The sequence below is a fragment of the Elgaria multicarinata genome, chromosome 11 (genome assembly GCF_023053635.1).
Source record: "Elgaria multicarinata webbii isolate HBS135686 ecotype San Diego chromosome 11, rElgMul1.1.pri, whole genome shotgun sequence".
NCBI classification, from domain to species: Eukaryota; Metazoa; Chordata; class Lepidosauria; order Squamata; family Anguidae; genus Elgaria; species Elgaria multicarinata.
The window spans coordinates 20,079,035-20,091,956 of record NC_086181.1 but is presented as its reverse complement, the minus strand read 5'-3'; the positions used below and the strand labels follow the sequence as shown (position 1 = coordinate 20,091,956).

Sequence of the window (12,922 nt, the reverse complement as noted above, 5' to 3'; positions counted from 1 at the left end):
TTTTTCCCATGAGAGTTTAAAATTGACTTCTAATACTGGTACCTGCATTAAAAAGCCTAAAACCTGCATCTACATTAAAAAAAAAAAAACCAAAGTAGAAATAAGTCATTGCAATGAAACAGATTTTTTATTATTATTTATGCCCCACTTTGGGCAAATAAAACAATTTATGGGGCTCAATATCAAGAAGTCCAAGCTTAGTTTAGGGAAAGGTACATAGGCCACAGCTAGACCTAAGGTTTATCCTGGGATCATCCAGGGTTCGCCCCTGCCTGAGCACTGGATCCCCTGTGTGTCACCTAGGTGAACAGGTTTGACCCCTGGACGATCCAGGGATAAACCTTAGGTCTAGCTATGGCCATTGACAGCAAGCTGCTTTAAAATGAGTTGGTCTATTGCTCAATCTAAGGGCAAATCTACATGAAGCAGGATATGACACTTTGAAAATGGTTTGAAAACCGTATATGGCATGTGTCCTGGACCCCAACAGTTGTCATTACAGTTATTAACCATTTTAAAGCAGGAGTGTAGATTCTGCCAAGCTCAGTATTGTTTACACTGAATTGCAGTGGCTCTCCAGGGTTATAGGCTGCCTTTTTTCCAATCTCTATCTGAAGATGCCAGGGATTGGTCTTTCCCATTGTCTCTTCTCTGATTGTCTGTCATTATGGGCTCCATCAACATTTGTTTGTGTCAGGGACAGAAAACCTCTTCTAGGCTGAATCCAATTTTAGATAAGGTCTCAAGGACTACATTCCATTTGTGGGTCAATGCAAATGACTGAATTTTAAAAAATGGCAGCCAACAATATAGTTTGAAGTTCTTACTCCCAGTAGATAAGCCTTAGGATCTTAGAATGCGGAGGTACTGCACAACAGCTGGAAACCCACCAAATGATACATGATTGAAGGAAAGTGAGCATAGTCAGGAGAATATTTGGGAATACATGGAGGGGTGGATTTGGCCACTGGGCTGGAATTTTCCTACCCTAGCCTATGCAGAAGAGAGGTACTACTAGGTGGGACCTAACACAAAAATATCAATCTTAATATTTGGAGTATCTTTGCTGAGTGAGGAAATGAATGTCCATGATAGTCCTGCCATTTAAGCTACTGTGCTTCTCTGTGTGTGTTGGGGCGGGGGGTGGAGTTTGAATGAGTGAATGTCATGATGTACTATAGAATATACATCTCCTGAAGCTCTTTCTCATGGACTCTTTCACTTCCATGTTTCTCAGACTGTATATGAGGGGATTGACCATGGGAGTCAGGACAGTGTAGAAGAGAGAGAAGACTTTCTTCAAATGACTAATGTCCTTTGATCGTGGTAGCATGTAGACAAGCATCAGTGTTCCATAATACAAGGCAACCACAGTGAGGTGAGAGGAACAAGTGGAGAAGGCTTTTTGCCTCCCAGTGGTGGATGGGATTTTAAGAATTGTAACAATGATGTAAACATAGGATGTCAAGGTGAGTAGAAAGGGAGGCAGAGTGAACACACAAGCAAATATTAAGGCAATCAGTTCTACCAAGAGGGTGTCACTGCAGGAGAGGTTAATTATTGGGGGTGAGTCACAAAAGTAATGATCGATTTCATTGGGGCCACAGAAGGATAACCATGACACTTTCAAAAGTAAACTTATGCTGACCAAAATTCCACAAACCCAAGATACAGCTGCTAACTGGAAGCTCAGCCGGCTGTTCATAAGTGTAGCATAATGGAGTGGTTTACATATTGCTAAGTACCTGTCGTAAGACATCATGGCTAGGAGGTAGCATTCAGCACCTGCCAGGCAAGAAAAAATGAAAAATTGCAAAAAACAGGCTTTTATAGATATTCTTTTTTCCCCAGTCAAGAGGCTTGACAACATTTTAGGCAGGATGGTAGAGCTGTAGCAGGATTCCAAGAAGGACAGATTTCCTAGGAAGAAGTACATGGGGGTGTGAAGGTGTTGATCTGCCACAACCAGTACAACAATGAGGAGGTTCCCAGCCATGGTCACCAAGTAGACCACTAAGAAGAGCAGGAAGAGAAGAACATGCACTTTAGGGAGATCGCCAAATCCTAAGAGTATGAATTCGGATACAGTTGTCTGATTTTGCCATACTTTCTTTCCCATGTGTGCTGCATCTAGAGGAAATAAATCCAGAATACATTTCATGGCCTCATAGTTTAAAACAAAACTTAAACAGGATCACATTCAAGGCGCTTACAGATATGATGAATGTGTTTATTTGAACTTTTCCGAATCAGACCATATTTAATGTTATTTGTGCATTTTTCATATAATACGTAAAGCAGGAAGATTACAAAGGCTTCAAATTTGTAATAAAATACTCTATGCATCAGTATTGCTTAAAGAATATGAATTCAGAAGCAGTCATTTGATTTTGCCACACTTCCTTTGCCTTGTGTGCTGCATTTAGGAAAATAAATCTTGCAAGCAACATAAGGCACGGGCACATGTTTGAAAACCAAATCTTAAAGTGGGTGTTGTATGAATAACTTATCTTTATGAATGACTTTAATAAAAAAAAAAACCAATGCATAATATCATGGCAGTGTATCACTGCATAGTTTCCTAGGATAAATGTTACATTATGCTACATAATGTTACATTATGCTACATTATATGTAATGTAATGTTACATTATGTTACATTATAGACCACAATCTTATATGTAATGTAAATGTCACATTATGTTATATTATAGACCACAATCTTTAGGGTTCTGTGAAGCAACAGCCATTGAAGAAATATCCACACTACACAGGCTGGCAAGCTAAAAACTATTTCTTGGTTTTGGTAGTAGACATACTATTCTCTCCACTCCCTCCCTCCCTCCCTCTCCCTCAACAGTGCAGTCTCATAGCTTGGTTATGCAGTAGGAGGATGAAACTACATTTGAAAATATCACATTGGAATATATTCCATCCCACAGTAACCTTGAGAAATGGACAAAATGTGGGACTCCTTGTATATCCAGGATAGTAGAGACCTTTCTGGGAAAGAAACATGACATTTTGTAAACCACCCAGAGAGCTTCAGCTATGGGCCAGTATATAAACGTAAATAATAATAATAATAATAATAATAATAATAATAATAATAATAATAATAATTTAAAAATCATGTCTTTACCTCCACCATTGAATGGCATCACAGTATTATTATTATTATTATTATTATTATTATTATTATTATTATTTATATAGCACCATCAATGTACATGGTGCTGTACAGAGTAAAACAGTAAATAGCAAGACCCTGCCGCATAGGCTTACATTCTAATAAAATCATAATAAAACAATAAGGAGGGGAAGAGAATGCACCAAACAGGCACAGGGTAGGGTAAACAGGCACTGGGTAGGGTAAAACTAACAGTATAAAGTCAGAACAAAATCAAGTTTTAAAAGCTTTAGGAAAAAGAAAAGTTTTTAGCTGAGCTTTAAAAGCTGCGGTTGAACTTGTAGTTCTCAAATGTTCTGGAAGAGTGTTCCAGGCATAAGGGGCAGCAGAAGAAAATGGATGAAGCCGAGCAAGGGAAGTAGAGACCCTTGGGCAGGCGAGAAACATAGCATCAGAGGAGCGAAGAGCACGAGTGGGGCAATAGTGTGAGATGAGAGAGGAGAGATAGGAAGGAGCTAGACCGTGAAAAGCTTTGTAGGTCAACAGGAGAAGTTTATATTGGATTCTGAAGTGAATTGGAAGCCAATGAAGAGATTTCAGAAGTGGAGTTACATGGTCAGAGCGGCAAGCCAAGAAGATGATCTTAGCAGCAGAGTGGTGAACAGAAACCAACGGACTGATGTGAGAAGAAGGAAGGCCAGTGAGAAATAACCAATGCATGAACAAGAGTCTTGGCAGAAGAGACAGACAAAAATGATCGAATCCTGGCAATATTATACAGGAAAAAACGACAGGATTTAGCTACTGCCTCAATATGAGGAATAAAGGAGAGCGAGGAATCCAATATAAAGCCAAGACTACGAGCTTCCTTGACTGGAGTAAGTGTAACATCATTGACAGTAAGAGAGAATGAGAGATGAGGAGAAGGTTTAGGAGGAAAAACAAGCAATTCAGTCTTTGCCATATTAAGTTTCAAACGACGATGAAGCAACCAAGCTGAGATATCTGAAAGATATGCCGAGATACGATCGTGAACATCAGGAGAAAGATCCAGAGATGAAAGATATAATTGTGTATCATCAGCATACAGATGATATTGGAGGCCATGAGATTGAATAAGATTACCCAAGGGCAACATATATAAAGAAAACAACAACGGACCAAGCACCAAGCCTTGCGGAACCCCTACTGAAAGGGGAAAAGAAGAAGACGAGCTGCCATTAGCCAACACGCTGAAAGAGCGACCCGCTAGATAGGAGGCAAACCAGTTATAGACAGAGCCACAAAATCCAAGGTCATGAAGGGAATCTAAAAGAAGATCATGATCAACCATGTCAAAGGCTGCAGTTAGATCAAGGAGAATAGGAACGGAATAATGGCCTTTAGACTTGGCAGTAAGAAGATTATTGGTAATCTTAGTAAGGGCTGTTTCAGTGGAATGCAAAGGACGGAATCCAGATTGAAAAGGATCCAGAGCAGAGTTACTAGAAAGAAAATCAAGACAACGAGAGTAGACCATACGCATAGCCTATCAAGAGTAGGTTTCTTGAGAATAGGAGAGACTGTAGCATGTTTAAAAGCAGAAGGAAATGTTCCATATTCTTTAAGCGATTAAAAGGGTTTCCCCCCTTCATTCCCCGGCCCCTTCAAGATCCATCCATCATAGAATCTATTCCTATCTTCTGAACTTATCAGAATAGTGTGCACTGGTCATCCTCGAAAAGACCTATTGCCATCAAGTCTCCACAAAATTCTGCATTTCTTTTCCTCACTATCCCCCCACCTTAAGATTTTTTTTCCCTGCTAAATTTTCTTACCTCTCCCTGCTCCTTCCAAAGGCATCTGTTTTTGTGGTGCCAACATCTTGGTGCCTATCCATTATAAACAATATTTCCCATTATAAACTGAATATTTATATCCTACAGAGCAAAGCTAAATATGTCCCTTGATATACCTGGCATTGGGTGTTGTGCAATGTAGAGAAACAAAAGGCACTTAAAGAAATTACATTTTCAGTGGGGAATAAATTTGCATTCCCTATAACCTGTACAATCTGTGCAGCAAAGGATGCCACAGTAGAAAGTCTGAATGGGATGTTTGTTCCATTCCTTTGATTTCTTTTATCTGATCCCTCTGATGCACTTTTTTCTTGTTCAACGTTCTTTAGTTGTCTCATGAGTGTTTTATTGTTTTTATTATCTTTTTTTTAAATGTTGTTATGTGGCTCTCTGATAAGCAATTGTGCTGCAACTGTCAATACCCTGCCAATAAAAATACACATGACATCTCTCTAGCCTAGGGGGACCATATGAAAAGGAGGACAGGTCTCCTGTATCTTTAACAGTCATATTGAAAAGGGGATTTCAGCAGGTGTCATTTGTATATATGGAGAACCTAGTGAAATTCCCTCTTCATCACACCAGTTAAAGCTGCAGGTGCCCTGCCCTCTTTTAAATCTGGTCACTCTAGTATAGCTTCTGCACTTTAACTGTTCTGATGAAGAGGGAATTTCACCAGGTTCTTCATATAAACAAATGACACCTGCTGAAATTCCCTTTTCTATGCAACTGTTAAAGATACAGGAGTCCTGTCCCCCTTTTCATATGATCACCCTACTCTAGCCCCTATCTAGCACCTTCAAGTGTTTGGATTGAGTGGCATCCCTGTCCCTGTGGGATGAAGGTCTGAAGGAATATTCTAAATTTGTCCTGTTGAATGCACTTAGAAATCTCCTCATGATCAGGGAGCCCTGCCTTGTCAGGGCTCACAATTGTGAGCCCTGCCTTGTCAGGGCTCACAATTGTAGGGGGGATTCTAAGTGCATTCAGCTGAATGTATGGAGATCAGAAACGGAGTTGGCACATATGGGGAATTTGGGGCGAGGTTTGCATATGATCACCTGTCCTTCTTGATTTTAAGCCCCACATGCATTTCATGATGCACCTGACTAGGGCTACCAGAATGTCACATCCCAGCTAACGTCTGGCAAGATTGTTTCATGCTGTTCTTAATGACTGCTACACATCTATTTTCTCCCTTGTCTGCCTCTAGATACTCTTAATTGGCCCAATGTTGATACCAACTATGTTGAGTACTTATTACTCTAGCTAAAGTAGGGCAGGGCTCCTGGACCAGGTGACATTCCTTCAGAGTTGCTGAAATGTAAAATCCACTAGTGGACTCCATTCCTAGCTTCTATTTTTCCCCCTTAATAAACACATCTGGCTAAATTTCTGTCACCTGGCTGAAGGCCTTTATCATCCCAATTAACAAAAAAGCCCCCAAAGATGATCTGCACAATTACCAGCCTTTCAGTCTGCTATCTATAGTTAGGGAAATTTATGCTAGTTTTCTAAGCATTATACTAAAAGTGTAGATTAATAATAATGACATTTTGGGAGAAGAGCAGATTGCATTAAAGCTGGCCATTTGACACTCAATCACTGTCTGTCTGCCATTTGGCACACAAATACTAGGCACCAAAAGGAGGCAAACTCATCACAGTCTTTATCAATGCAAAATCTGCATTTGTTTCTATATGTTGTGAACATCTCTGGAGTAAATTAGAACAGCATTCTACTGAAAGAAGACACCATGGCCAGAACTACACCAAGCAGGGTACAGCTCTCTGAAAATGGTTTGAATATTATATAGAGAGTGTGTCTGGAACCCCAACTGTTGTCAGTACTGTTATAAACCATTTTAAAGCAGTAGTGTAGATCCTGCCCTCAACACATCTGTTCATGTTCGATGCAGTAAGCAAGGACATTTTACTAACAAGTGCGTCTCCTCACATGATGTTACACAAGGATGTGTTCTTGCCTCAGGTTATTTAATCTATACTTGGCAGACCACCCCTCTATGCTGTTGTCACTTCCATTGAGGACAAATAAAAGGAAGTACTTCTTCACACAGTGAGTGCATAGTTAAATTATGGAACTCATTTCCACAAGATGTAGTGATTGCCACCAATTTGGATGGCTTTAAAAGAGGGTTGGATAAATTCCTGGAGATAAAGGCTATCAATGGCAACTAGCCCTGATGGTTGTGTGCTATCTCCAGTATTCGAGGCAGTAAGCCTGTGTGCACAAGTTGATGAGGAACATGCGTGGAAGGGTGCTGTTGCACCATGTCCTGCTTGTTCATCCCTGGCCGATGGCTGGTTGGCCACTGTGTAAGCAGAATGCTGGACTAGATGGACCCTTGGTCTGATCCAGCATGGCACTTCTTACGTTCTTATCTCACCCACCTAAGATTGGTCTAACAAAAATCTCTATTCTTCTCTATGCTGGGGAAAAGATATTTTCAGTGGTGACACCTCTGTTATGGAATGCTCCCTCTAGCAAGATTAACCTGGCACCTACAGTACATTGATTCCATTCAGTGAGCAGGTAATCTGCCTCCATTAACATATTATATATAATCTCTGTCACATGGTCTTATGCTCCATTAACATGTTTTGTTAATTATGAATTAGCTTGAGAACTTTTCTATGAGGTAGTGCATAAAAATAAATAAATATAATAGGTTGGATCGAGATTTAGTCAGACTTAAGAAAAGAGCAGTTGAAATCAATGGGGCCTGTTCAGACAACATGCTAAGCCATGGTTAGGTCCCTAACACATTTGCAGCAAATGGTTAGTGAGCATGTTTAAAACATAGTTATGCAACTATGGAATGGTTCACATGACACAATAAGTCATTGTTCACACAATACATTAAGCCATGTTTACCTCAAATGGTTAACCGCCATGGCTTAGCATGCCATCCTACAATGTAACTTACGTTATTCATCATAAGCTTTGTGAACCTCACAGGGTGCTTTGCTCTATAGTATAGAAATCAAATAAATGAAATTAATTTAAATTTCCAATGACAACAGGCCTACTGCAAGAATGATTCTAAGTCTGGATTCGACCTAATAAAATACTGAGTAAAAATAGATCTCCAATATTATAGTTTCAATATTTTTATTAGAATTTGTTGGTAATGTCCACAAATGGCAATAAACAGGATGAAGTCTACAATCATATACACACTTGCCTTCAGTTCCATTCAATTCAATGTACATACTTAGACATTCATAGTTTAGCATTGTAATTCTTCTTTAAACTTCCAATGGCTGTTCTGTTGTCACAGAAGGATGGAGAAGGGAAAGAGTGAAAGGCTGATGTGATGGGAATAGTTTGATTGCAAGAGAATTTTCACAAAAAGGTTCTTTAGCAAAGAACATAGTAAAGGCAAAATGGAGATGAAGAAACAGAAAGTCAGGAAATGGAAACATGAAAGTAAAGGATGGGGCAAGGTCACCATTTTAGGTTTAAGTGGTGGGGTGAAGATTCATAGGAAGGTTCATGGACCTGCACTTGTGTATAATCTAGACTGTGGCCATAGCTAGACCTAAGGTTTATCCCTGGATCGTCCAGGGGTCAAACCTGTTCATCTAGGTGACACACAGGGGATCCAGTGCTCAGGCAGGGGTGAACCCTGGATGATCCCAGGATAAACCTTAGGTCTAGCTGTGGCCTGTGTTTTAATATCATTTGTTGTTGTTCCTTCTTTATATTTCTAATTAATCAGGTATATACTTTCCTTCTTGCAAAATGCTTCTACACCATCTTTTTTCTCTTTATTTTTTTATTGTGAATATCAACAAAACAAAACAGAAAATACATTTTGAAAATGAAAAACACACACCATACATTACATAAGGTTATTGTCATTTTCCATCATACGTACCATTCATTAAAAAAAAAAAAAAAAAGGAGAGTTATACAAAGGTTTCAAGAAAAGCAGACCAGATATCCATACATTTATCCACTGGCAAGTTGCATCTATGTAACACCCATCCAAAAGTTGATGATATTATTAGGTCCTCGATCAGTTGCATTATGGGAGGTGTGTATTTGGCTTTCCAAAATGATAGTACAAGTCTTTTAGTAGTCATACGGGTCCTGCTTTATCTTCAGGGCATATAAATCTTTAGACAACCATCTTGTTATCATTGAGTTAAAAAAATGTGTGTACTTATTTTCTCTTCAAAATACAGGTGTAGGTAAACTACACATAGAAGGGAATCTGAAATATGTGCTATGGTAAAGTCAGCTTGTCCCTGTGAAATATGCTAATAAATGTCCAATCAGACAGTTTGCAGTTGAACAGCTGATCTCCACTGGTGGTCATACTATTACAATTACAAAGGTAGGAGAACTGTATGGTGTATGATGGTATCATGGTGTAATATAGAATATAACTCTTCTGAAACATTTCCTGATGGATTCCTTCACTTCTAAGTTTCTCAGGCTGTATATGAGGGGATTGACCATGGGAGTCAGGATGGTGTAGAAGAGAGAGAAGACTTTCTTCAAATGACTAATGTCCTTTGATCGTGGTAACATGTAGACAAGCATCAGAGCTCCATAAAACAAGGCAACCACAGTGAGGTGAGAGGAACAAGTGGAGAAGGCTTTTTGCCTCCCAGTGGTGGATGGGATTCTGAGGATTGTAATTATGATGTAAACATAGGATGTCAAGGTGAGTAGAAAGGGGGGTAGGGTGAATACACAGGTAAATATGAAGGCTGATAGTTCAAATAAATGAGTGTCACTGCATGAAATAAACCTTATGCTAGGGCTAACATCACAAAAATAATCATCAATTTTATTGGGACCACAAAAGGATAACGATGTCACTTTCAAAGTTAAAGTTGTGCTGACAAAAACTCCACTTACCCAAGATACAGCTGCTAACTGGAAGCTCAGTCTGCCATTCATAAGTGTAGCATAATGGAGTGGCTTACATATTGCTAAGTACCTGTCATAAGACATCATGGCTAGGAGGTAGCATTCGGCACCTCCCAGGCAAGAAAAAATGAAGAACTGCAAAAAACAGGCTTTTACAGAAATTCTTTTTTCCCCAGTCCAGAGGCTTGACAACATTTTAGGCAGGATGGTAGAGCTGTAGCAGGATTCCAAGAAGGACAGATTTCCTAGGAAGAAGTACATGGGGGTGTGAAGGTGTTGATCTGCCACAACCAGTACAACAATGAGGAGGTTCCCAGCCATGGTCACCAAGTAGATCACTAAGAAGAACAGGAAGAGAAGAACGTGCACTTTAGGGAGATCGCCAAATCCTAAGAGTATGAATTCGGATATAGTAGTTTGATTTTGCCACATTTTATTTGCCTCATGCTGCATCTGCAGAAAATGAAACACACAATGTTTTGTCATTCATGTCTCCATCATTCAAAGCCAAGCATAGAGTCTCATAAACAAACAAGTTGTCTGTATGAATAATTGATTCTGGCGCGGAGTTCCCACTTAAACCACTATTTAAAATTCACCCTTTATTTGTATATTTCATGTAATTAAGTGAACCCATTACAAAGACTTTAATGCCGACTAAACAATTTGTAAGCACCACTTTAGCTTCTTGCATTTCTCCCTATTTTTACATAACATGCATTTATTTTTTTAAAAAAATCATAATAAATTAGAAAGCAAAGAGGTCCTTAGTGGATATCACTTACAAAAAACAAATTCTAGAAAAGAGGCCCAGATTCTTGCCCCCCAAAATGTTACACTTTTAAAGCCAAAGGAACACCACTTTCCCCCCCTCATGATACCAGAATCCTAATTTCCAATATTCACGATGGAAAATGTGTCATTTTGCTATCAATTGTCCTAATAGAAGACGTATATATCACAGATAAATCTGTGTAGAATTGGTAGTTCCAAAGAATACTTCTCCAAAAATTTCTTACTTGTTTTATTCAAATTCAGACAGAAACTAAAGTGACATGTTATGGTTGGGTAAATATTAATCACTTATGTAATATACTGAAAGTTTTGGCTATTCTATGCTGCACAGTTTTTCTATATTCCCAGAATAGATCTCAGAAATGTTTAAATATTGACATTTTCCTTACCAAAAGTTATGATTCAGAGGACTCTTTAACATCAGGTCCATGGTAGAAAAATGTTGGGAGACTGAGTCACATATTGTTTGAGAATTTATGCTATTCCTTTTTGTTACTCACCTGTGAAGAGATAACAGGAGTTTTTAGGTGTTATTTCTCCATAACTAGTTTTATACAGATACCATACTTCTGTACAATGTTTGGGACTGCTGCATCATGTATGTGCTCCAGGTTGTGAGGAGTTTATTTCCTCCTTACACAACAAGTTTATCTTTCCCTTCATCAGAATGCAATAGAGAAGTGTGTGTGTGTGTGTGTGTGTGTGTGTGTATCTTCTGTGGTGTAGTGGCTAGAGAGCTGGACTGGTTGTGGGGAGATCTGGGTTCTAGTCCCCCCCCCCCACTCAGCCATGGAAGTTCACTGGGTGGCTTTAGGGCAGTCACAGACTCTCAGTCCAACCTACCTCACAGGGTTGTTGTTCTGAGCATAAAATGGAGAGGAGGACAAAGATTATGTAGGTCACCTTGGGTTCCTTTGAGCAAAAAAAGGTGGGATATAAATGTAATAAATAAATAAACTGAAACAGTGGTTGAAGAAGAGTGCCAAATTTGAGGCTTTGGATGTCCCTTGACAGAGGACTCCCAGTTTAAAGACATTGCACAGCCATTCCATCATTTTAATGGATGTTTCGGTAGAAAGAAAAAGATGGAAGAAACATGGGGAAGCTGAACATGACAGGTTTACAAATGGAAAACATCATCTGGACCCACATAAAGTTTCATGACTGAGGCAGGACAATTTCACACACATAAAAAGCCTCATCTGGAAGCACCTAGTATAGCCCTCACAACAATGGATCTTGTGGTACTTTAATTACTAACAGTTTTTTTCTGGTATAAGCTTTCATGAGCCCTATCCACATCATCAGATTCCTGAAGCATTAACCTCAAATCAGCAGATTTATATATACATGCTAATGGTGTTGGTGTTGGGGAAATGTAAACTGTGAAGTCAGCAGGAACTGAAATGAAAATGGAACAGACAGTGATTAATCCATTGACAGCTGTCTAGAGTCTTTTGCAGCACTCACCCCTTCCTAATCCTTTGGTGGACATACATTACAGTTGTACCTGGAGATTTTTCATGTTTATGCTTTTTGTTCGTCTTCTTACCTCTTCTTATTCTTTTCCTCATAGCAGTTTCTTAGCCTACAGATTGGCCAAATGGCTTCTTCTGAAAGACACCCTTGCCTCTGCCTCTTCCAAGGAGACCAAGCTGGATGCTGTATAAAGTGTAACACCTGTATTGATTCCCAGTAGACTGGATGCCCTCATGGAATGCATATTTGTATTATGAAAAGTAAGCCAGAGAGCTTCGGCTATTGGGCGGTATAGAAATGTAATAAATAAATAAATAAATAAATAAATAAATAAATAAATAAGCCAGAATATGTCCCTTGATATGTCTGTTAATGGAGGTTTTAAATTAGAGAAAAGAAAAAAAATTTTTTTTACCGTAAATAACTTTTCCCCCCAGTGGGACTTCATTATACCAGCCTACTATGCTAATAATTTACTCTAGAATGGATCTATCACATATGGACAGATAGGCAGATTATTTCCATGACCAAAGGGGAGAGCCATGTGAAAGCAGGCAATGGGTGCTTACATTTCCCCAGAGAAGATAAACAGTATATTTGGCTGAGTGTTGTGTTGCTTGTGAGTTCCATGACATAAAACAACACACAAATCCAAAGTCAAAGGAAGGCTTGGATCTGAGACCACAGTTTCCTCTAGTTTGTAGCTGAAGTGTTCTAGTGGTAATGATCAGGTCGTTGGTACATCTCACAGCACAGCTGGATTCTTAGGTGCCAG

At 39.2% G+C, this 12,922-nt stretch overlaps 2 protein-coding genes across 2 annotated transcripts; both read right to left on the bottom strand.

Annotated features, from left to right (window-relative positions):
* Positions 1–1,165: 1,165 nt before the first annotated feature.
* On the bottom strand, positions 1,166–2,119 carry LOC134406722 (olfactory receptor 10A3-like). Its single transcript, XM_063138253.1, has one exon. It carries the CDS (start codon positions 2,117–2,119, stop codon positions 1,166–1,168), a length of 954 nt encoding a protein of 317 aa, XP_062994323.1.
* Positions 2,120–9,360: 7,241 nt separating this feature from the next.
* Positions 9,361–10,359, bottom strand: LOC134406721 (olfactory receptor 10A3-like). The gene has a single exon (XM_063138251.1). The coding sequence runs from the start codon at positions 10,357–10,359 to the stop codon at positions 9,361–9,363; it is 999 nt and encodes a 332-aa protein (XP_062994321.1).
* Between the last annotated feature and the right edge of the window lie 2,563 nt (positions 10,360–12,922).

What these genes read in the sequence shown, in the direction of transcription:
- LOC134406722 (XM_063138253.1), bottom strand. Translation starts at nt 2,119, where the DNA reads ATGGGAAAGAAAGTATGGCAAAATCAGACAACTGTATCCGAATTCATA.
- LOC134406721 (XM_063138251.1), bottom strand. Translation starts at nt 10,359, where the DNA reads ATGACAAAACATTGTGTGTTTCATTTTCTGCAGATGCAGCATGAGGCA.